General features: G+C 35.8%; 1 protein-coding gene across 2 annotated transcripts in view; it reads left to right on the top strand.

Moving 5' to 3' along the window:
- The window catches only part of AP1S2 (adaptor related protein complex 1 subunit sigma 2), a 28,867-nt gene extending 5,770 nt beyond the window's left edge, over positions 1 to 23,097 (top strand). Inside the window, exons 3-5 of one of the 2 annotated variants that reach the window (XM_079910891.1) lie at positions 3,422 to 3,530; positions 4,085 to 4,222; positions 21,523 to 23,097. In XM_079910891.1, the coding sequence (XP_079767017.1) occupies positions 3,422 to 3,530; positions 4,085 to 4,222; positions 21,523 to 21,570 (295 nt within the window). In that variant the 3' untranslated portion in view covers positions 21,571 to 23,097. Of the gene's footprint in view, positions 1 to 3,421; positions 3,531 to 4,084; positions 4,223 to 17,301; positions 17,987 to 21,522 lie in introns of those variants that run through there. The other variant, XM_079910892.1, reaches the window with a different exon arrangement.
- Positions 23,098 to 23,774: the final 677 nt, after the last annotated feature.

Genomic DNA, 23,774 nt, shown 5'->3' with positions numbered 1-23,774 from the left:
ATATTAATTTAAAAATACACACCTACCAATTACGAGCTTCAGAATTTGTTGAAGAGTACTGTATTGATTTTCTTTACTAACAAAAGAATTTTTAATGACATAGCAGTAGAATATTGAGAACGGTTTGGTTACAGTCACCCACAGTCAGCTGATATTTAGCTGACTGGGGAGAAGTCATGTGTTGTGAATATAAGAATAGGCACCTTCAGATGTTCTCTGAGTGCCAGTAATTAGAGTAAGCCGTAATCTACTCTGCTAAAAATAACCAAACATACCTTTCTTCTTACTAGTCTATTATTAATTTTACTTCAGATTTAGACTTACAAATATATACTAAGAGAACAAAATGAGCTCATTATTGAATTTTTTAAAACCACTTGCTTCTGAAAATAGGGAGTATACCTCAGGTTCTCCTGGTAATCTTTTACTAAATCAAGATAACAATTTTTATTTCTCTCTTCAAAGCATGTAAAATATTGCTTTGAATATGTTTTAATTTTTGCCAGTTGCAGGATTACTTTATTTAGCACAGTTCTGGGCCATAGTTTTTAATATACAACTCAGGCTCTGGAGTCAAATCACTGTTCTGGGAAGATTACTCAATTAAGCCTGAGTCTCCTGTAAATGCAAATAATAACGGTATCTCTCTGGAAGCGTTTTTTTGAGGATTAAAATGGTAAATTATGCCAAGGCCTTACGTAACATTTAGTGCCTTACTCAGAGGGAGGACTCAGTAAATGTTACCTGTTATTATGCTTCTGTTTCTTTCTTCCTTAAGCCTTCTGGAAAGAGGTGCCTTCTTATAATCCTGATAACTGGATGCTCACCTACAGTGAAGAATTCATTTAATTTGATATTAAAGTAATATTTCCGAATGACTCGTATAATCTAGGACCTTTGACTAGTGTTTAAATGCTGTTTACTTATAAGTAAAAAGCGGTACTGTGGATAAGGAGCAAGGATGGTGTAAGCATTAGATTGCTTAACAGTAGCATTGAAGAAATCTTGAAATTTAAAAAACAAATTAAATTTACCTGACGTTGCCTATTAGTAAATTCTTTCTAATGGAATTATTTAGCATTCTGTTCATAGCAGCTAGTTATGTCTGGTTTTTATCTACCATTTTTCATGTCAGCCCCTTTAATCTTTAGTTTTCTTAATTCAGAGAATCTTATGTGTCAATTGTATCAGTTTTCCCAAATTTAAGACTATTTGAGGAGCATGGGTTAGGGAGGATGGAAGGTTGGAATATCCCATTGCCTTTTAAAGCAATAAACAAAACATAGGATAGTGCTGGGAAAGATAGGAAGCGCTTTGTTAGTAAGGTTGGAGGTGGTGCCTGTTATGTCCTTCATGATAATAAATGAACGTGTGTGAATGCCTTCTCTAAGACTGCAGGGGACCCTTTTTTTTTTTTCCGGTACACGGGCCTCTCACTGTTGTGGCCTCTCCCGTTGCAGAGCACAGGCTCCGGACGCGCACGCTCAGCAGCGTGTCCCCTGCATCGGCAGGCGGACTCTCAACCACTGCGCCACCAGGGAAGCCCCGAACCACCATTTAAAATAACTTAGTGAAGGACTTACCTGGTGGCGCAGTGGTTAAGAATCCGCCTGCCAATGGAGGAGACACGGGTTCGAGCCCTGGTCTGGGAAGATCCCATATGCCACGGAGCAACTAAGCCCGTGTGCCACAACTACAGAGCCTGCACTCTAGAGCCCGTGAGCCACAACTACTGAGCCCGTGTGCTGCAACTACTGAAGCCCGTGCGCCTAGAGCCCGTGCTCCGCAATAAGAGAAGCCACTGCAATGAGAAGCCCGCGCACCGCAACGAAGAGTAGCCCCCTCCCCTTTCACCCCAACTAAAGAAAGCCCACGCACAGCAACAAAGACCCAACACAGCCAAAATAAATTAATAAAGAAATAAATTTATTTTTAAAAATAAATAAAATAACTTAGTGAATGTAGAAATCAGGTAGAATGGACGTGGCAAAAAGTGCATGTGTATGACAAGGGAGTCAGTGTGGTAGAGTGGAAAAGGCCTGGAGTTAAGGTATGAAGATCAGATTTCTTGTCACAGTACAACCACTTGGCAGGCCCTTGTACTCTTGGGCCTCTTTTTTTTCCTTCCGTAATCAAGGATGCTGCTGCTTACTGCTGGAAAAATCAAATAAGAGGAAATGTTTTTAATAATATTGAAATTAATAGTGTTATGAAAATACTCATACTGAAGTTATTCTCATACTGAAGAGCAGGAATTCCTTGAATTTCAAAACTGAGATTGTGTGTGTATGTGTTTGTATGTTATTTTACATTAATGCTATGAGCAGTAATTTCCCATTGTGTTTTCTAAAAATCACTTAAATGCTCCTCTGTGAAAATTACAATGGCAACTGAGACTTGTTTAGAATGTCTTAGGTTTTCATTTTGTTTCTTTTCAAAAGCCTTAAATACATTTAAACCATTTGAAAATACTCTTTTAACCCTCCTCAAAGGACTTGGTTAGGTCATCCTTCCTTATGTATGCCTCAAGGTTGTGTTAATAACTTTTGGCTTCCTTGGATCAAGTATAACCTAGTCCCATGTGCTAGAATCCTAGTTTGGAGAATATGACTTTTCCAACCTTATTATACTTTCTTCAAGGGTAAATAACCCGAGCTTTAATTTAACAGGGTAGAACTTGGAAATTTTGAGGACATGTCTCAGTTTCCCCTGTTCTCTTTTTCTGACTTCTATGATTACTTGGAACTGTTGTTTTTTTCTTGAGGTTTATTCCATAATCCTATAAAACTCCTTTAAAAATAATTCTGTGCTGTTAGAAGTCAAGATAGTAGTTACCTTTGGGGGTGGGAGGCTGTGACCAGGAGAGATTAGAGGGGCTTCAGGGGTTCAGTAATAATTCTGTTTCTTGGTGCAGGTGCTGGTACACAAGTATGTTCACTTCGAAACTCATCAGGCTGTACATTTATGACTTGTGTTCTGCTCTGTGTGTATATTACACTTCAGTAAAATGTTCCAGAACATTAACTTAACGTTGACGGCATCTTCAATAAGTCCTTCAGTTGGAGAGTTTATTTTCTTCCCTGTTTACTTGTGGTTTGAAATAGTCAACAGTGCACTTTGTTTTAAGTAAACTTGAGAACAACCTGGGTCAATTGTGTTTTAGAATATTCTAGAAAGGAGCCTGAATGGAAGAAGAGCAAAATAAGTAACTCTTTCTTTTTTTTTTTTTTGCTTGCCTGTACTTTTCAAAATTTCTTTTTGTACATTTATTACTTTTATAGTCTAGGAGAAAAATAATCTACTGTTGTAAAGAGGAAATAAACTGTATAAGCATGACATATTTTACAATAGGATATGAAAATGTATTTTAGAAAACATGATTATAGGGTAAATTTTTTTCTACATCTGTTTTTTGTTACAGATATGCCAGTCTGTATTTTTGCTGTGCTATTGAGGATCAGGACAATGAACTAATTACCCTGGAAATAATTCATCGTTATGTGGAATTACTTGACAAGTATTTTGGCAGTGTGAGTAGTATTTTGTTTTAGGAAATTGAATGCCATAGTGCTTTTTTTTTAACCTTTTCTGTAACAAGTTTATTATTTAATTATCTTGGGGATTCTGACTATTTGATAGTAACTGTGGGAGAGGGAAGGAATGGCTATTTCTTGTCAGTGTGCCTAGTGAGTTAACTGCCAGAATTGCTTGACCCCACAGACCTACTCATTTAATTATGCTGCTGAGAACAAGGTTTAAAATAGTGAAATAGAAAGGGGTCCAACTGCAAAGATTAATATACTGGAAGTGCTTAGTATAGAATTTAGATTTGGTTAGCAGTTACAATCATATTACCCAGAAATATGTATTTCAAAAGATCGGTCTTTATGAGTAGAAAATTATTAAGTTGCCCATGTTAGGAGCTTGCAGAGTCTGGTCTTCCTTAGCTTGTAGGCATTAAGATTGATTCCCTCTGGTCAGATTTTACTGACTACCTGATAGTAGGTAAGTAGGTAAGTATCTTTTACTTTCTTCGGTTTTATTTATTTATTTATTTATTTATTTATTTATTTTTGCTTTTCAGGTGTGTGAACTTGATATCATCTTTAATTTTGAGAAGGCTTATTTTATTTTGGATGAGTTTCTTTTGGGAGGAGAAGTTCAGGAAACATCCAAGAAAAATGTCCTTAAAGCAATTGAGCAGGCTGATCTACTACAGGAGGTAAGCTACTCAGAGTTCTCTTGACTGGACACTAGCATGTTTTGCTCTTGCTAGGGAAGTCTTAGTCATCTTCCCTCATTCTTACAGTTTCAGAAATTACTCTGAAGCATGCTTGGCATGTAGTGTCCATGTGCAGTTTATTGATTGGAATATGTGTCAGCCACATCGACTCAGTTATCTGTGGATGGATTGTTTACTTTGGAGATGATCTGGAGATGGCCCATTTTGGGACCCCAAAACACCAGAGTCCAAACATTTAGAGGATGGACTACTTTAAGATGGGAAAAGTAACAGTAATTTGAGAACTCTCTGTCCATTGTTCTGAATTACTTAAGATAACCCCTTTTCTCACTAGTGTGTACAATGAGGAGTTGACTGTGAGATTATGGCATTTTCATTCCAAGTTGGTTCATATTTTCACCTCATGTCCATTAAGTGCAAATGTAGCCAAGCAAATGATAGTGTTATAATTATACTTTTTGTAGAATCCTCTAGTTTTGTGTTAGCAAAACTAACTAAAAAGTATTTCTACTTCTCTATGATTTTCTTAAATAACAAACCATGTTCTGTTAAACAGCTACATTCTTGTCTTGCCTTGATATCACAAGAACCATTGATAAAACCCCTTTCCCTTTCTAACTTCCACAGTTGTCTTGGGTTAATTGTATATTTGATACTTCTGTACCTTCAATTTCTGAAGTTAAAAATTTCGTAGATAAGGCTACCTTTTCCTAAAAACTTAATGATACATTAATTCAGGTACCTAGTTGAATTATGCTTTAGTCATAATTGTGGTTTTATTCAAATAGAAAGTTTATAGCATGAGGAGAAGGAGCTAGTCAATATAAAAAAATTAGTTTTTTCATTATGGTAATTGTCTTTTTTATTATTAAAGGAAGCTTTAAATCAGAGTAAATCTTTTTCTTCATTATAACTTCTTTTTTTTTTTTTTTTTTTTTTTTTTTTTTTGCGGTACGCGGGCCTCTCACTGTTGTGGCCTCACCCGTTGCGGAGCACAGGCTCCGGACGCGCAGGCTCAGAGGCCATGGCTCACGGGCCCAGCCGCTCCGCGGCATGTGGGATCTTCCCAGACCGGGGCACGAACCCGTGTCCCCTGCATCGGCAGGCGGACTCTCAACCACTGCGCCACCAGGGAAGCCCCCATTATAACTTCTTAACTGTTGGCCTCAGTCAGGAGAGTGGGGAGCTCTCGGTAATCCCTCTGCATCAGTCACTGACTAGGTCGGTTGTGGGGATTGTTTGAAGTTGGGATGACATCATCTGGAACATTCATAAGTTAAATATGAGACAATGCTTTGTACATTTAATTATCTTGAGTTACCAAAACAGAGGTTAAGGTGCCTGCACAAGTGAAGTATTTTGTTGACAGCCCTAATGGCATCTGCTGTTCAGTAGTGAAATGAGCACAGCCCTTTTTCCATGTGTGTATGGTTTGCCACAGTTGTTTATTAATTGATTGTATACATGTCATTCGAAGATTTTCTTTTTAAATGTCAGATGTGCCGACTACAAGTTCATATTCTACTGTTGTAAAATCGCTTTAAAGTTAGCACCTCCTTATTTTGCTGTTCACTAACCAGACTTTTCTAAAAATTAGGTCAAGACCAGGGTCAGAAATTGGGAATTTTTCTTTCTTTTTTTTTTTTGGCCGTGCCTTGCAGCATGTGGGATCTTAGTTCCCTTACCAGGGATCAAACCCATGTCCCCTGCATTGAAAGCACAGGGTCTTAACCCCTGGATTGCCAGTGCAGTCTGGGAGTTTTTCATATTTGTTCCTTCCCTTGATCACTTTTATATTTCATTATTATGGAACTATATTCGGTTCTATCAGATCCTGGTCCAAGTTCTTTGTCATTTCCTGATTAATTACGTATGCCTTGAAACATTTCTAAAGTTGTTGAAGTTCAGCTTTTAATTTTAATATTTTTTTCTAGAGAGTAATGTTTAGGGCATTGACGTCTCTTGTGTCTGGATTGTTTTTTAAACCCTACTGGGAAATCGCTATACACTTTACAATATGACAAATATGCTAAGTTTACTTTATAGCATGTATTGAGTAATATACTAGAGGATCCAGAAGTTATTACAGGTACACGTTTGTTTGTAAATGTGTACATGTGTGTGTATCTCCCCTATAAAAGTATTTTAATAAGAAGTACTGTCTCTTTTTTTGAAGTAGTATTTTTATATCTCTAATTGGGAAAAGTAGGAATGGAGAGAGAAGCATAGGATGTCCTTAGTTCCATGTAAAATTCTCCTTACCCCATCTCACCCTAGTTTAAAAAAAAAAACCTGACTACTGTTAATTACAGTTCCTTGTCTTTAGAAGAGAGCTTTGGCCCTATTTCTCATCTGTGACTACATTGTTTTGTACATAAACCAAATTGATACTATATTAAGACATTTTCTATTCAATGGTCCAGGTGAACCATCTTTCTTAATTTAGCCATTCAGGTCTTGAGGAGGCAGAACGTGGCTGGTCCATTCTGAATTTAGAGTGAGGTTAAGGCCTTTATGAAACCAAGCTAGAGTCTGTATGGGGCAGTTAAGCTTCATTCAGGTTATTCTGTTCAGGTTAACTTGTTTATTCAGGTTATTCACCAATACTGTCATAAGAAATCCAGGATGATAAGATGTTTGTTTCCTACAATAGAGTCATTTATATGTTGATACATGATACAAGTTTACATCTCTGGGAGAGTATTTGAATATTATGTTCATAAAATAGGTGATAGAATAAGATGAGAAAAAGCATTCTACAAACTGCTGAAAAAGATTTGTCTGGGCACAATGATAGCAAAAAAGAACTATGATGATAGCTAATGCTTATTGAGCAGTTAGATGTGAGGCATCCTATGCTAATCATCAGGATTTCCTGATTTTTGTTTTTTTGTGGTATGCGGGCCTCTCACTGTTGTGGCCTCTCCCGTTGCGGAGCACAGGCTCCGGACGCGCAGGCTCAGCGGCCATGGCTCACGGGCCCAGCCGCTCCGCGGCATGTGGGACTGGAACACGAACCCGTGTCCCCTGCATCGGCAGGCAGACTCTCAACCACTGCGCCACCAGGGAAGCCCCCACGAGAGCCTTTTTAACCAAAGAAGAAACAGAGGCTCTAGAGGCTCGGTGAAGTTCCAATGACTGGTCCTAGGTAGCAGTTGGCAAAACCAGGATTGTAAACCCAGATCTGCTAGACTCCAGAGCTGTATGAAATCTTAACCACTGTGCTCTGTCCGCCCCAACCCCCATTTGTGTATTTTCTTGGTATGTTTTAAACATTCTGTTTTAGACACCAACTTCTGTATGTCTCAGTAATATAGTAAAGAAATCCATAATTCTCCTGGAGGTTTCTCTATGTTGAACAAAGTAGGTTTCCTAAGACTGATGCTATCCTTTACTTTTTAGACTGGAAATTTTCATTGTCCAAGTTATCAATAGTTGGAATTTATTAATTGGCTATATAGATATAAATAGTATTTTTCAAATCATTTCTTGTTGGATTTATCAAAATGCCTAGATCTATAGTAGCTTTTTTGGTCTTATAATTTAGGGTATAATATTCACTTAGTCTATGTCATGAAATGATTTTGCTTCCAAAATTGTAAATATAGCTGTAAAGACACTTATCTAAATGCAGTCTTAAATTTGTAGAAGTCCTAATTAATTGATCTTAATCTAGTTTTTCATATATTGTGATTTTTTTTTTCTTTTTCTATTTAGTGTCAGGTCTTTTACTTGAATTGATTTTTTCTAAACACCAAAGATGACTTTGAATTTATATTGAAAATATCTGTTGGCTTAAAGATATATGCAAAGCACAAAATAATTTTGGTTTTAATCCTTTTTTAATCTGTGAAATACACATTTCTATCCTTAAGAATGTTTATTTTCTTTAGAAAAATTTCTTTAAAATGTCCTTTTTACTCAATTTGTGTAAATGTCATATAGTTTGTTTAGATAGTCCTTCATTTTATAGGCAAACAGGGTTAGAAAGTCAGTGCATAAAGTAGATTTTCTATTAGCATTTTATAGTCAGTAATGAGAACATAACATAAATGTGTATCTGAATAATAATTACTAAAATATCAGATATTATGATTAAATAATAAAGATGTCTTGTTTTACTTAATTACTTGGTAAGGAAGGGTTACAATTTTGATATTTCTAGACCAAACTCTATGTTAATTCCTTTTGGTATTCTGTTGTATGAATACATAATTAGATTTGGGGGTAAAGCCCAGAATAATTGGTCTGTTATCCAATTTTTAACATTTGACCGTTGGAATTTAAAACATATTTTCTTAACATGCCACTCGTACTTAACTTGATTCTTAAATTATTAAAGTGCAACATGCTGAGATTACTAAATTGACATTTTTTATTTGCAATACTTGGAACATTTTCCCCAGCACCAATTAAATACCTATTTTAAGCTAGATTTTTTTGGAGGGAGGGCATGGGGTAGCAGTACAGTTGGATTTATTTTATAAACATTACATATAATGACAAAGGAAATATAGAGTGCATTTTCTTTGTGAAGTCAGGCACTTACCAGTTTTTCTCTGCTCCTTAATTTTATAGAGCCAGAATGAAGAATGGGGAGGTTTGTCTGAGGATATCTTATGATAAAGAGCAGTCTAAGGCTTTAGTCCCTTTGACCCCCACCTTATTTATTGGTAACTACTAAATTTACCATTTTCGTGGCATGGATAAAATGGGGTGTTATGCCAAAACTGTTGCACGTGAGATGATTTCAAGTCCTTGCTTGATCTGTGAAGATCAAATAGTTAAATACTGGGTGTTGGGCTTTAACCCTCAGCGGTAGATGCATGATGGTGTTGATCAGTGCTTTGAGATGTGTCAACCTTTTTTTTTATACTAACAGCATCATTTTCAAATTCATGGGGGTTTTCCTTTTGAGCTTTGTTTGCTGTTGGTATTGTTTCTCAGTAAAGTAATCTGAGAAATGAAAAATAAGTGAGGTACCAAAAGCAAGCATTACACTCATGAATTTGCTTCTACTTCAAGGTGGTCCACTTTATGAATAGATTTATTGGATTTACAGTTGTTAATTTGCCTCATCTAGAAAGTGGTACTCTATGGAGAATTAGTGCTGCTAAAATTGATTTGTTTTAGTGCTGGGCCTGCATGATACATCTTAGTACTATACATCTTTGTGGAAGTAGTAATTAATAAATCTCTTGGACTGCATAAAAATGGAAAGGTAAGAATCTTAAGAGAAAAAGTGATTTCTTTAAAAATGAATCTTTTGTAACTTAAAAGTATTTTAAGTAAGTAAGTACTTATTGAAGTATTTAATAACATGCCTTTTAATAAGTTTGGGGTTTTTTTTTAATTAAAATCTTGCTAATTAAGAATATTTGGGCTTTGGGCAAGGTAGTCAAACTCAAGAATAAAGAATATCTTAACATTGTTTTAAAACAGATGCTTTAAAATATATACAGTAATATAACAGCAAAAAGCATTTTGATAAAAATCCTCTTAGGATTGGCTTTAATAAGACAAGCTCCTGTAATTCCTTTGTAATTACCACTGTTTGTATTAAAACCTTTAAGCCTAAACCTTCTTCTTTTCAATTGGGTAAAAGTTAACAAGGCTATATATATAATCTTTTACGCCAGCATATTTTAAATTTTTTTTTTTTTTTTTTTGCGGTACGCGGGCCTCTCACTGCTGTAGCCTCTCCCGTTGCGGAGCACAGGCTCCAGACTCACAGGCTCAGTGGCCATGGCTCACGGGCCCAGCCGCTCCGCGGCTTGTGGGATCTTCCCGGACCGGGGCACGAACCCGTGTCCCCTGCATCGGCAGGCAGACTCTCAACCACTGCGCCACCAGGGAAGCCCTATTTTATCTTTTTATGAGTAAACTTGATTGGGGTCTGCTAGAACAAATTCTGGATAAGTGAGGTTTAGTTACATTAATGCTTGAAATAGAAAATACAGAAGGGTAGATACAGAGAAAACAGAAGGTGGAACAAATCTTACCTTTCACTTTGCATTTAATAAGAAACAGTTTGGCCAATGCCCTTGGTCACTGGTTTTTAGGTTGTAATCATTTTGCTGTATGTTTGTTTTTTGAACTCTTCTTCTTTGTTTGCTTTTCAGAATTTTGAGGATTTCCCCCTTGCTGTTTCATTTTAATTCATTTTGAGTCCACTGTTGCTACTCTGGTCTGTTTGTAATAATGAAAAGTTGGAATAACTTAAAATATTCAGTAACTGTAAATGTGATTTTCAAAAGTATTTGACAAGAAGCCACAGTAATAAATGCAATTTTATATCACAATAGTTACATAAACCAAAAAAATTTTTGGTTAAATAATATATACTTACTTATATTTCTTATTTTATAGTCTCATGTTTTCTATTCTATTCTTTTTTTCAATGCTGGTCCTGATCCACTAAGTTGATTGCATGAGCCCTAGGATTGGGACCTGCACAGGAACCTGCAAAGATCATATTCCTAGCTGCTGGTGGTGGTTTTATGTGTTTATTTATTTATTTATTGAAGTAAGTTGACGTGATTTTTTTCTTTAAAAAGTACTTTCTGAAAAATTGCAGGGTTTGAGTTCTTTTTTCCCCTATTGAGACATTCTTTTTTCTTTTATTGTTTCCTCTGCTGTCTTTTTTTTTTTTAATAAAAATTCCCATTATAGGAAAATTAACAAATACAGGCAAGCACACGAAAACATAATTTTACCCACCAGCCAGAGACAATTTATTGTGGTTCTCAACTAGGGTTGGGGGTGGGGAAGTTGTGCCTCCTCAGGGGACATTGGGCAATGTCTGAACACATTTTTGATTGTCACTGCTAGCCGTGAGGTGCTACTGGCATCTAGTAGGTAAAGATCAAGGACGCACTGTTAAAGAACCAGCAGTGCCCATAACGGCCCTCTCAGAATAAGAAATTATCCGGCCTCAAGTGTCAACAGTGCCAAGGTCCAGAAACCCTGGTTTAATTTAACATCATGTAATATATAAAATTTTCATTTATAGATTCCATTTACATTTATGGACTGCTACATCTTTTCAATATAATGTATAGTCCAGATTATAAATGACTGGCTGAATCAAAAGTAGAAGGGGAAAAAAAACCCTAAAAATTGTGAAAGAAGGAGAAATGTGCTCAAGTAAATGGCTATAAAAATCACCTCTGTGATCCACCAAAATTACTTTTACTTGATAACCAGAGATAGCCCGTAGCAAAACTTATGGGATGTCACTATATAATTTAATTTCCTCAGCAACAACCAAATCTGTTAACATCTATTAAGGTAATTGAGTTTTTGCCTGAAAACAGAATTGAGCATACCCTGCAGGCAGTTAGAACACTTGAATTTTCTGCTGATTTCCCTATCCACCTTAGGGATTTGATAATTCCTTAAGAGAGGAATAGTTTAAATGACCAGAATTTACATATATAGACTTATGTTGTACCTGTAGACATTTTTGTTGTTTTTCTTTTATACCCTATTAGCGTTAAAGAATTTACTTAGTAAAGATATTTAGAGTTTGAATATTTGAAATTCAGTGATTCCAAGAAATCTTTTCTATTTTGAAAATCCTGATTAAGTTTAGGGCATTTCAAGTTATGATCCTAATGGAAGAACAGGGCAAATACAATGCAACTACCCTAAAATGTGCTTAAAACTATTTCTTTATAGTTTAAAGTTATATTAGCTAGGTTAATTATTCTGCTTCTTTATTAAAAAAGTACAATTAACTGCCGGAGAAAGTAATTTCTCTTTACTATTTTATCACTAACGGGTTTTAGAGCAGGGTTTTAGGAAATGTAGTTAAGTTTTCCTCATTATTATTTTTAAGACAAATGTAATAGAAGTAGACCAACAGCACAACAGAATAAGACAGCAGGAGATATGAATAAGTAATCCACAGATGAAAGAAAAAACACATGGTCCTTTGACTAAGGGAATGTAAATTAAAATATCAGTTAGCTTTTTTTTTTTGGTTTCTTGGATTGGCAAAGAATAATTGTTTGCTTCTTATGAACGCATAAATTTGTATTCCACTTTGAAGGATTAGTTTAGTGATATCTATTAACAGTTAAATGTGTACACCTTTGCCCCATTAGTTATACTGGAAGGAATTTTATCCAACAGAAATATACAAATGCAGCAAGACACATGCTCAGTATAATATTGAGCCATTGGAACCTAACCAAATGTCCATCAATGGGAAATAGGTTAAGAAAATTACAGTACAACCATACATGAAACTGTTAACCTGGCTTTGAAAGAAATGAGATCAATTTCTATGTAATGATATGGAAAGATACACATCAAGTAAGAAAAGATCTAGGAGTAGGACATTAACAGTATTACCTCTGAAGATATTTGAGGTCCCTCCCTCCTGTTTTCTAGAAGTGTAATACATGTACTTTAAGTATAATTTTTTTTAATTTATAAATTTTTTAAAAAGACAAAATGCTGCTCTGTGAATGGAAGACTACATTGTGTTGTTCCTTTAGTTGAAACTAGACTAGAATTTGCTAAAAAGGAAGTTTCAGCAGGTAAAGTGAAGCACTTATGTTCTTTTGGCCATTTTAACACTAACCATCTGGAACAACCATATTGCTCTTGCCACATTGCTAACTTAATGTAAAAAAATCGCTCGATTTTCCTAGTGCCTCACAAGTGCTTTTGTAATAAGACACCGTGAGCCCTTTCATCTAAAAGGTACCTTATAAAGTGCTCTCATTTCTTCTCTTTTTATTCATTGCTAAAAAGAGATCTTAGTGCATTTGGATACTCTACACAGCCCTTTGGTCTTTAGCTCAAGGATTAGAGTTCCAGAGTTGAGAATAAGGACTTTGCCACAGTATCCAGTGAGGGGCAATAAAAAGGACCATTGTATTCTAGAACATGAAGGACAAAGGATACAGTTCAAGGAATAAGTGAAGCCCCTTCAAGAAAAACTGAAGTAGAGCAGTAACTACAAATTACACTTTCTTATATATATTTTTAATTAAATGTACATTATTTCTCTTTGACTACATAGTGTACCAGAAAGAAAAATCAGGACACTAGGTTTTCAGTTTTGGATCCAATACCACTAGTTTATTTAAGCACTTCTCATTTCAACAAGACTTAAGCCTTCAGATAATTACTTGCTTACCAGTTTTCATTATAGTTTATCAGATCATTTTACTTTTGAGTCATTGGCCTAGTATAGTGAATATCTGGGAATTTTTAAGGTAATGAGGTTTGTCTTAGGAACGTAGGTGGTTTTGAGAACAGGTGTAACTTAATTCCTTTCTGCTGTGTTTGTTGTCCTACACTTCCCACTACATCTGGTCCTTTTTGTAGGGGATTAAGAAAAAGATTATTCTTAGTATGGAGGAAAGTTGAACATGCATGTATACTGAGAAGAGGAGCTAATGGAGAGAGCGATGAAAAACAGGAATGGAATAATGGGAAAAGTATATGCGGAGGGTGAATAGGAATGGAATCAAAAGCATTGGTCTTGAGTAAGGTGAGTCTTCTCCCTCCTCTGTTTTGAGGAGATGAACGGGTTAAAGATGTAAATTTTTTTTTTTTTCCTCATGAGTTGGATGAGTTGAGAAACTACATCTAGAGGAGAGCTGCAGGGACTGAGGAGAAAGAAGAGGTAGATAACTTGAGGAAAATGTTGAGGGTTTGGAATAGGTTTGCCCAGGATTAAAGGCCCATTTCAGACTGAAAATAGTAAATATCTAATCTTTATTTAAAAAAATAGGTCACCAAAGAATCTGTACTAAGGGCACTTGTGGTTTATGTTTGTGTAATACAACTTGTTTAAATTTTTTTTCTCACTATTTTCATTCTGGTCTTTATTCCCACACAATCTAAATCACTGACATTTCAGTGTATTAAACTCAGTTTGCTAGGTAATAGAAGACAGTAGGTCTAATTCTGCACAGGACTATAAAGTCTGTGTATTGTAACAGACTTCATTCTCACTCTCCCCAATTCTTAATTAATATAATTATTACATGACTCATAAAATGTACTGGTGGTAAGAAGGCCCAGAATACTGGAGTTATATTTAATCCACTATAATGTTTTCCTCGTATATAAGAGAAAAAATAACTTGGTTAATTATGGGCATATCTGTCATTTAGCTAAAAATCAGCCTTAAATGCTCATTAAGGCATTTATTTATAGCACAACTTTCTCAGCCCCTAGCAGTTTAAACTGGGCAAGTACTTAAAACGTGTTATAGCAACTTAAAAGTGGTTAAAAGAATACATTTATTTTTTTTAATTTAAAAAAAAATTTATTTTTTACTTTTGGGTGTGTTGGGTCTTTGCTGCACACGGGCTTTCTCTAGATGCGACGAGCGGGGGCTCTCTTTGTTGCGGTGTGCGGGCTTCTCATTGCGGTGGCTTCTCTCGTTGCGGAGCACGGGCTCTAGGTGCGTGGGCTTCAGTAGTTGTGGCTCGCGGGCTCAGTAGTTGTGGCGCACGGGCTTAGTTGCTCTGCGGCATGTGGAATCTTCCCGGACCAGGGCTTGAACCTGTGTCCCCTGCATTGGCAGGCGGATTCTTAACCACTGCGCTACCAGGGAAGCCCAATACACTTATTTTTGTGGGTTTTAGAGTTTGTTTTCTTCTTGAAGAATGTTTTTCCGGTGAGGAGGTTTTTGCCCTTTGAAGAGTATTCTTCTCAATTGACTGGATGATAATTTCTTAAGTACAGTAATATGGATCACTGTTATAAAGAATAGTTTGGCTTTATCAACCCTTTTCTTTCCTAAAGGGTAGTAAAGGTCTGTCAGAAATGCCTGGGGGGCTTCCCTGGTGGCGCAGTGGTTGAGAGTCCGCTTGCTGAAGCAGGAGACACGGGTTCGTGCCCTGGTCCGGGAAGATCCCACATGCCGCGGAGCGGCTGGGCCCGTGAGCCATGGCCGCTGAGCCTGCACGTTTGGAGCCTGTGCTCTGCGATGGGAGAGGCCACAACAGTGGGAGGCCCGCATACGGGGAGGGGGGGCAGTCGGGGGGGGGGGGCAGTCAGGGTTGAGAATTGCTTCTATAGAATTGTTCTCTTTCATAGTTAAGTCTCCTCTGGGGAGGAACCGCTGTGTACTCAGCCCTATTTGAGAAACTACCTTTTTCTTTTCTTTTAATTGTTGGTTTTTACATGGTGTGATATAAAATTAAGAGAGAGGGCTTCCCTGGTGGCGCAGTGATCGAGAGTCTGCCTGCCGATGCAGGGGACACGGGTTCGTGTCCCAGTCCCACATGCCACAGAGCGGCTGGGCCCGTGAGCCATGGCCGCTGAGCCTGCGCGTCCGGAGCCTGTGCTCCAAAACGGGAGAGGCCACAGCAGTGAGAGGCCCGCGTACTGCAAAAAAATAAATAAATAAAATTAAGAGAGAAAACAAAAAGATGAAAAGCTGTAATATAAAGTCTCAAAGTACTGGTATTATTTAGGTGAAAAGTTATTTGATAGACAAATTTTTCTTGTTCTCTGTCCAGAAAACGGAACATGTATCACAGCAAGAGTTTCATTGGGTGTAAGAAAGCATAGTAGAATATGTGCTGGAGTACTTACATGTATCAAAATGTAGTAGGATATATAAATTCCGTTTGTAATTATAATTTTGTCAAGTTCGTTGTTTATAGTTTAGCATTACCTGAAAAGTTTAATTACATTAAATCCCAAGGGATAGTCCCAATTATTTCATTTAACTGATATTTTCATAGGAAATTTTGCTCTGATAATGATCTATCATTGGGGCTTATAATTTATATTTTTTACACAGAGAATATTGAAATAGGTTCAGAGTTCATTGACCAAAATACTATTATTAATACCATTGATACCGAAATCGAATTCCCTCATGAAAATGAAGCATTTAGGGGTTCAATTTATTATTAGTATTATTTTAGCTTGCTGCTTCATTCCACAATATTCTGAGTGGGAGAAAAAAAGCAATTATATCTTTAAACTGTTTAGGAATTATCTGAGGATTAAAATTTAACTGGCTTTTTTCCTCAAACACTTTTGTATTTAATGGTTATTATTTAAGTATAAGGTATCTGTTACATATTTTATTGAAACAGTTTACATGAGTTTGTAGCCTAATATTTCAAAGTGCCAAGTTGAATAAATATTAAATTGAGGATATCTTAAAAGCACTCAAATAAGCAGTTTTAAACTTTTTTGAGTCACAAGCCTTTTGGAGGGGTATAATCGCTTTGAGAGTCTGATGGGCCATGGGCCCTCTTCTCAGGAAAATCTGTACCTAATTTTGTCTCTAGTTTCAGGGAGGTTTTGGAGTCCCTAGACATTCATCTCTTCTGTGCACTCTAGGGTCAGTTTAAAACCTCACCTCAGGTTACCTTGTTGATGTGAGAAACATCCTTTTAGGTACATTTATAGAGAGAAGGCATAGACATTTAACACATCTATTTGGAGAGTCCTTTAAAATCTTTCTCGAGGATTATTTTAAAAGTAATATCCTTAGTCACAAGGGTATAGTCTTGGGAATTTTTTTTTTTTAAGCTAAGCAAACCATTGAAAACCTCTATTGCTACCAAATGGGTGACTACTTTTCTCCTTTTTTCTTGGGAAAGATTTTCCTTTAGGATCTGTAAAAGTTCATGGTCATTCTAAGATGTAATGATTTTCATTAAGGGATTAAATTCCTTTGCTTCGTGTGGTAAAATCCTGATGAACTTGAACACTGGTGGGAGGGAGTATTCTAACTGGATTTTGAGTTAACTCAGTATTTACCAGATGACTTATACTGAAAAATCTTTTCAGAGTATTTTTAGTAAATACAGTGCTTTCGGATTTTGTAGGACATATAGGTCATCATATAGATTATCATTATATACAGTAAAATTATAAAAGATGAATCTGAACTCCTGGGCTTTGTTTAGAAGTTAAATATTCATCCATGAACCAAAATTCTAAAAACAAACAAATTCTAAGTTTCAATTAAAATTTCTTTACTGTGCACTAAACATTCTAGAAATCTGATTGTGTCTATGTCAGTTTGTATACTGTGTGTAAGAATATATGCATTTCTTTTGTAGCCACGTCATGAATATTTTAATGTCCCTGTGTACTAAATGACTACTCATCATCGTGTATGCAGAATTTCACAGAGGAAATAGAGAGCTGATATGCTCATGAAAGAAAATACCCTCAGCTTGGTGACTGATTATCTTGTATAATAATAATAGAACATTTCAGAACCATTACCTTTATAATTGTAATAATTTTCCTGTTTTCATCCTGTTTTCTGTTTTATTTTCATTCGATATGTGATCTTGATATAGCTTTTCCTGCTTGCAGCTGGTTTAATTCTTGAAAAAATATGACCTATGACCATTTTGAGTAATGCTTCATCTTAAACACATACGTGTCATCATTTATGAACCATCCGTGATTAATCGTGTAAGAGGAATACCTAGCAATTGTTAAAATGTTTACCAAAGAAAATATAGCTGAAATGCTAGGGCAGAATAAGCAATGCATAATATAGTGTGGTTTCATCTTCAAATGTTGGTGGGGGGCGGGGGGAGCTATATTTAGGGTGATTATATTATAGTCTATATGAGCAAACGTTTTCTAATGTATCACATAAAAGTGTATTTGGAAATAATACAAGAAAGTAAAATCTACTCTTATATAATATTTAAGGTAAAACATTCAGTTTCTAAGAAATTTATAATGCCACATTTATTGAATCACATTTGTGCTATACGGTATCAAACAGTCCCTTTAAGAACTATTAGAAAGCTATATCAGAAAAGTCTCTTCTGCAATATCTGTTGTTCAATAGTAAGTAATCCTTTCAAAGTATTAATACCTGCTTTATTTTATATAGTTAAGATTCTAATATTGCTTAAATACTAATATTTTACTAGTTATGGTTTTATAATTGTCTGCATTTACTTAATGATTTGTTAAATATGGTTTTATATTTCTGAATATGAAAACCTTTAATATTGATAATTTTTGTGTATATTTTTAATAAAACATGCAACATATATTATTATAAAGGGGAAATTACCAAATAATTCATTGTTTATGTCTAGAGAGTTTAAAGCCCAAGTTAAGTAACCTATCATTAAACAATACATTCAAAAGATGCTCAAACTGATTTACCATTGAAAGAAGACCTGTGAAAATGTGTATAAGGCAGGTATGCAGATCAGTTGTTTCCATTCTTACCATTCTCACTGTACCACATGACATTTGAAGCAACCTGGGTGGGCGGTCAAATGAGAAATTTAGCATTATATACATTGATAGCATTGGGAAACATTGGTCTTTTCGTTTCCATTTTTTTCCTCTATCCCTCCCCCAGCCCTGCAACATGTCATTCATGTGGTTTTAATGCTGCATAAATATGCATTGTCTCATGCCTGTTTGCTTTGGATGCTGTGTGCCCAGCTGTAACAAGATGTTGCTTCTTTTGTTATTTGTATACAGCTGCTTGCTTTAAACTAGTAGATTCTGAAATACCTTTCCTTGCATGTCTAAAATAAAAGTATTGCATGTACTTTGTCTCATGTGAATGACTTTTTTCTTCTCCATCCTTTTGATAAATAATATATTTCATATTTTAATTTTTCCAGGTAATTTTTTTTAATTGTCTTTTAAAAATAACAAAATTTACTAGTTTAACCATTTTTAAGTGTACAGTTCAGCAGTGTTCAGTATGTTCACATTGTTGTGCAACAGATCTCCAGAAATTTTTTATCTTGCAAAACTGAAACTCTACCCATTATAGACAACTATTCCCCACTTCCCCTCCCCTCAGCCCTTGGTAACCAACCACCTTTCTACTTTCTGTTTCTATGGATATTACTAATTCAGATAATAGTTTTTCTAGGTAATTTTGAGCTACAATTTCAGTGTGAACATGTGAAAATTAATTTTATATTATAAATACAACTGATTAAAAAACTCTAACGTACTCTTTGTATAAGTCTCAAAGGAAGAAAATGTGTAAATGATTCTTTGAAGTTAGGCCTTTCAGAAAGGACAGATACTTTAAATAATGCATATTTGAGAAGTAACGTGGTTCTCTTCAAGAAATGCTGTATAAGATTGCAAGCAGTGAACACATAGGGGAAGTCTGACCAGCTCCAGGGAATAGGATAGGGGGACATTTTTACATGGATAAGCTAAGAATGTTAACTATAGAATTCAATGTAGGCACCCTTTAATAAATACATTAAAGGTTATATGATGTTTTAAAAATTATTTAACATTAAATGGAAATGATTCTTTTTAAATTGTCCCCTTTATTTAATACGTATGTGATTCAGATGTCAGTCTTGCAGTGTATTTAATGTTTAAGGCTAAACATTTATTATAAATGAAAGAGATTGGCTTACATCATTCTTGGGAGTGTTGCATCACTTCCATTAAACTTTCTTTTAAAGCTATATCATGAAAACTCTGAGACATACAAATAGAATAGTATAAGGAACTGTCATGTACGCATCACTCAGCTCCAACAACCATCAACTCAATGCTAGTTTCATAAATCACCACCCCACCCTGCCTTTTTTTTCCACCCCACCTTTTTTGCCTATTTTACAGCAAGCCCTAGACATCCTACCATTTCATCTTTACTACTTAAGTATGTATCCCTAAGAGATGAGTACCACACCCCCCAAAATTAATAGTAATTCCTGTCTTATTCCTGGTTGGGTTTTTTTTCCTAACTGTCTGAAAAATGCATTTTTATAATCGGTTTGTAAGAGCCAGATTCCAAACAAGGCTCACACTTTATCTGGTCTCTTTAAGTCTCTCTTAATCTTTAACAACTCCTCTGCTTTTACCCGCCTTTGCCTATTTTTGTTAAACTGAGTCCCCTATGCTGTAGAATTTCCTCCATTCTGTATCTGGCAGATTATAATGGTGATGTTTAACTTGTTTTCTTATCCTCCATGTATATTTAGGTCTGTAGCCTGGTTAGGTTGAGGTTCAATTTGGAGGTGGGGAGGGGGGCAAGAATACTTCATAAAAAATAGCCTTTTTTCACCAAAGCTGACTTTTACCCATTTTTCATTAATACACAAACATACTAAAAGGTCATCATATGAACTTTATATAGAGAGCTGGTTTATAGTAAGGCTAAATACCTTCATTTAGATTTCAGTTGAGTAATGTATCAGCTAACATTTTTTGAGCACTTTCTGTGAATCAGGCACTAAGCCTTATCTCCCTTAATCTCTACATATGAAGGTAAGTACTATGATCCTTGTTTTCATAGTATAAGGAATAAGGAAACAGACCAAAGAGTTTAAATAATTAACTTAAGATTATTTCATGTAGTGCTTTACATACAATTAAATCTAATGTATGGATTTATGGTTTAATTAATTTTTCTTTTCCTTGTTTTGTGCTGTACCACAATTAGGATGCAAAAGTAAGTTATTTGGGTACAAAAATTGTTTTCCTCTGTTAAAATCTAGTATGCCTTTTAATTACAAACTTGTTGTTAGTAATACCTGAAATTTGACCTACTTGATCCTTTTTTATTTTGTGCCGTGCAAAATTAGACACTTGGGAAAAACTTTTAATTTTTTTCTAGTATGCCTACTTTGTTTAGTGTTCTTTTGACATTTAAAAATGAGTATTGGTTGTTCCATAGAACAAAAGGCACTTTTGTCCCAGATCCCAGAGCACTCTTTCTGTATGTTACTTCCACTGAAACCATTGGTTGCTCTGGGGAGGTCTGGGAAGGTGAGTTTCTGTGCTCTGGGGAGGTCTGGGAAGGTGAGTTTCTGCAGCCTTGCTGCTGGGGACATTTAAGTCCAAAACTGAGTAAAAACTCAGAGAAGAATAAATACATATGACTTGAAAAAAGAGCAGGGAAAACAAAATATGTGAAGAATGGGGAGAACTCAGCGGGGGTTCCCTGGTCTTTATTTAGGGGAGGTTTTGAATTTTAACACTAAGGTAACTTACCTTTCCTGTAGAAATGTCGGGTAGCTGTGGGTTTGCACTGCGTTTGCAGTGGGCTTGACTGCTTTTTGTGTTACAGCAATGGAGCCCAGCACAATTGGTAGGTAGTCAGTAGGTATTTAATGCATGCTGAAAATATCCTCCTGTGGTCTCTGATGTTTGGGGCAAAAGTCGCTAAATAAGCACTGGCTCTCCATAGAAGTGCCCATACTGCTGAACTGCTTGCGTTCAGCGTTCTCTGAAACTTGCACGCCCTTCCGTGTCAATTTCACATTCTCAAGCCTCCCCGGATCTGCTTACCAGAGTCTCACATTTTCCCTCCACAGGAAGCTGAAACCCCACGTAGCGTTCTTGAAGAAATTGGACTGACATAACTCTCCTCCCCTGTTGATGACTTCTTGTGGCATTTCACACACTGTAGATGGTCACTGCCTTCATGTCCGTGTTAGCTAATGGTGTAAGATGACGTCTTGTCAGTATTACTGTTCTGCTAAGCTGCTTCATTCAGGCCTACACAATCTTTTTTTAAAGGGAACTTTGGTTAATCAAGTGATAACAAGGGACTTAAATATGAATTAGAATGAATGCAGGAAAAGAAAGGTACTTTTTCTGGCTATTTTAAAGTTTATAGGTCTGTTTCTCTTGAATAGATTATTATCATTACCTTGATTATGTGTATCTATGAATATGACACAGTCAGGCAATATACATTTATTAATTACTGTCTTTGGCAAAAAAGTTAAATTATATGAAACCTGGTTTTATGAAACCAAAGACTAGTTCATTTTATTATATATGCGAATAAAGGGAATTGACATGTCACATATCAAATGAATAAAAATTTCACTCTATGTTGAAACTTTAGAAAAAAAACAAATGTATACCAAAGACCCTTATTAGAAACTAAACACCTTAAAACAAAGGGAATACACAAAAGACTAATGGAATGATGCTGTTTTACACTAAAAATTATTTCTTAGGCATTCCAGACCTGGGACGAGGAACAGAGATCAGCTGTTTCATAATAGTAAGCACGTTATTTTTAAGGCCAAGGAACATTTGACTCCTGAGATAAGTTTCTTGTTGTCATAATCATTTAGTCACTTAGTTGTATTCTTTTTGATGCCCCCCAAATAAAATGGAAATGTTGACTTACCAGGGATTCTTAATAACAGTATGTTACGGAAAATGTTTTACTCCCTTCACAAAGTGTTGCATAAGTCATTGTTTAACGCAGGAATATTCCTTCCAGGGTGCTTGTTACAGCCAAATTTATTTTACTCCCCTATTGCTTCCCTCCACTTAGAAGTGCAGCAAACTTTAGGGCAGCTTCCTTCCCTTCTATGGCACTGCCTAGTTATTGGAAGTCATAAATATAAAAACAGATACCACCTCTCATATGAAAGTGTGAGTTGAATGAGGTAAAATGGCACTAGTGGGCTCTATATTTTTTAAGGATATACAGTTGTTTCAATGTCACTTTTATACATACTTCTATGTATGTAAACATGTCTTCACAGTTTACACTTTCATTTGTATCTGCTGGGCTGGATTAAGCTTTGTTGTGATTGTGACCAGTATTCAGGCCACGTGAGCACGTCTTATCACATCGCCAATTAGTTGTAATAAATGTTCAATGTACACCACTGTCGTGTGTTTTTATCTGTCTCTTTCCAAAAGTTTGTCAAATTATGAAGAGCTGCTGAAGGAAGAATTTAAAGAAAAAATTTTTTGAGTAAAATGTTGAAAATTCACCCACATTTGAATGTGGTGGTGGTTAAAAGCACACACAAGATAAATGGCGGAAGACTTAAGGAGTCTTCATGTACTTCAAGCTCATTAAAAAATAATGTGGAGTCCATGCTACTGAGAGCTTATCTACACATTTATTTTCAATCAATAAATACTGCTTTTAAAACCTTGATGCAGTTGACTTTCTCTTTCTGAATGAGCAACTCAGATCACTCCAGGTAATCAGAGGTATTCCAAATCAACTGGAGTCCACACACACACACACACACACACACACTAACCGGAGGTGCTAGCACACTTGCTGAAATGGACGGGTATGTGCCAAGTACTGCCTAGTATGAGTAGCAAATCAAAATTTTGGTTATCATGATAGTTAAGGGACTGCCTATTAACTACAGATAGGAAATGTTACATACAAAATTGTGGATTTTTTTTAAGTATACTCGTTGATTTCTAGAAAAAATAGGAAAACAATGAAATGAGGATATTTAAGATCAAGGAAACAACTACCATCAAACGAATTTGCTAGTCTGCTAAAAATAGATATGTGTGCAATTAAAAGAAAAGGATATGTGTAGATTTAAAGAGGCTCCAACATGCAGCTATCTCTTCACTGAAAACAGGCATATGGCCTTCTGCTGGCAATGTAGAGTTGGAATTTTTGAATCATAAATAGTAATCAAATTGTAGGTTTAAAAAAGGCATTAATAAGTCTAAGTTCAAGATGGACATTTATCAGGATAATGACCCAGTCAGTGGTTTAAAAACTACTTCCTTCCATCCCTCTCATACTACCTATTAACACTTGAGGGAAAAGTCACCAACA

This window comes from Stenella coeruleoalba (assembly GCF_951394435.1).
Source record: "Stenella coeruleoalba genome assembly, chromosome: X".
In the NCBI taxonomy this organism is placed as follows: Eukaryota; Metazoa; Chordata; class Mammalia; order Artiodactyla; family Delphinidae; genus Stenella; species Stenella coeruleoalba.
This window is presented reverse-complemented; position numbering and strand designations above follow the sequence as displayed.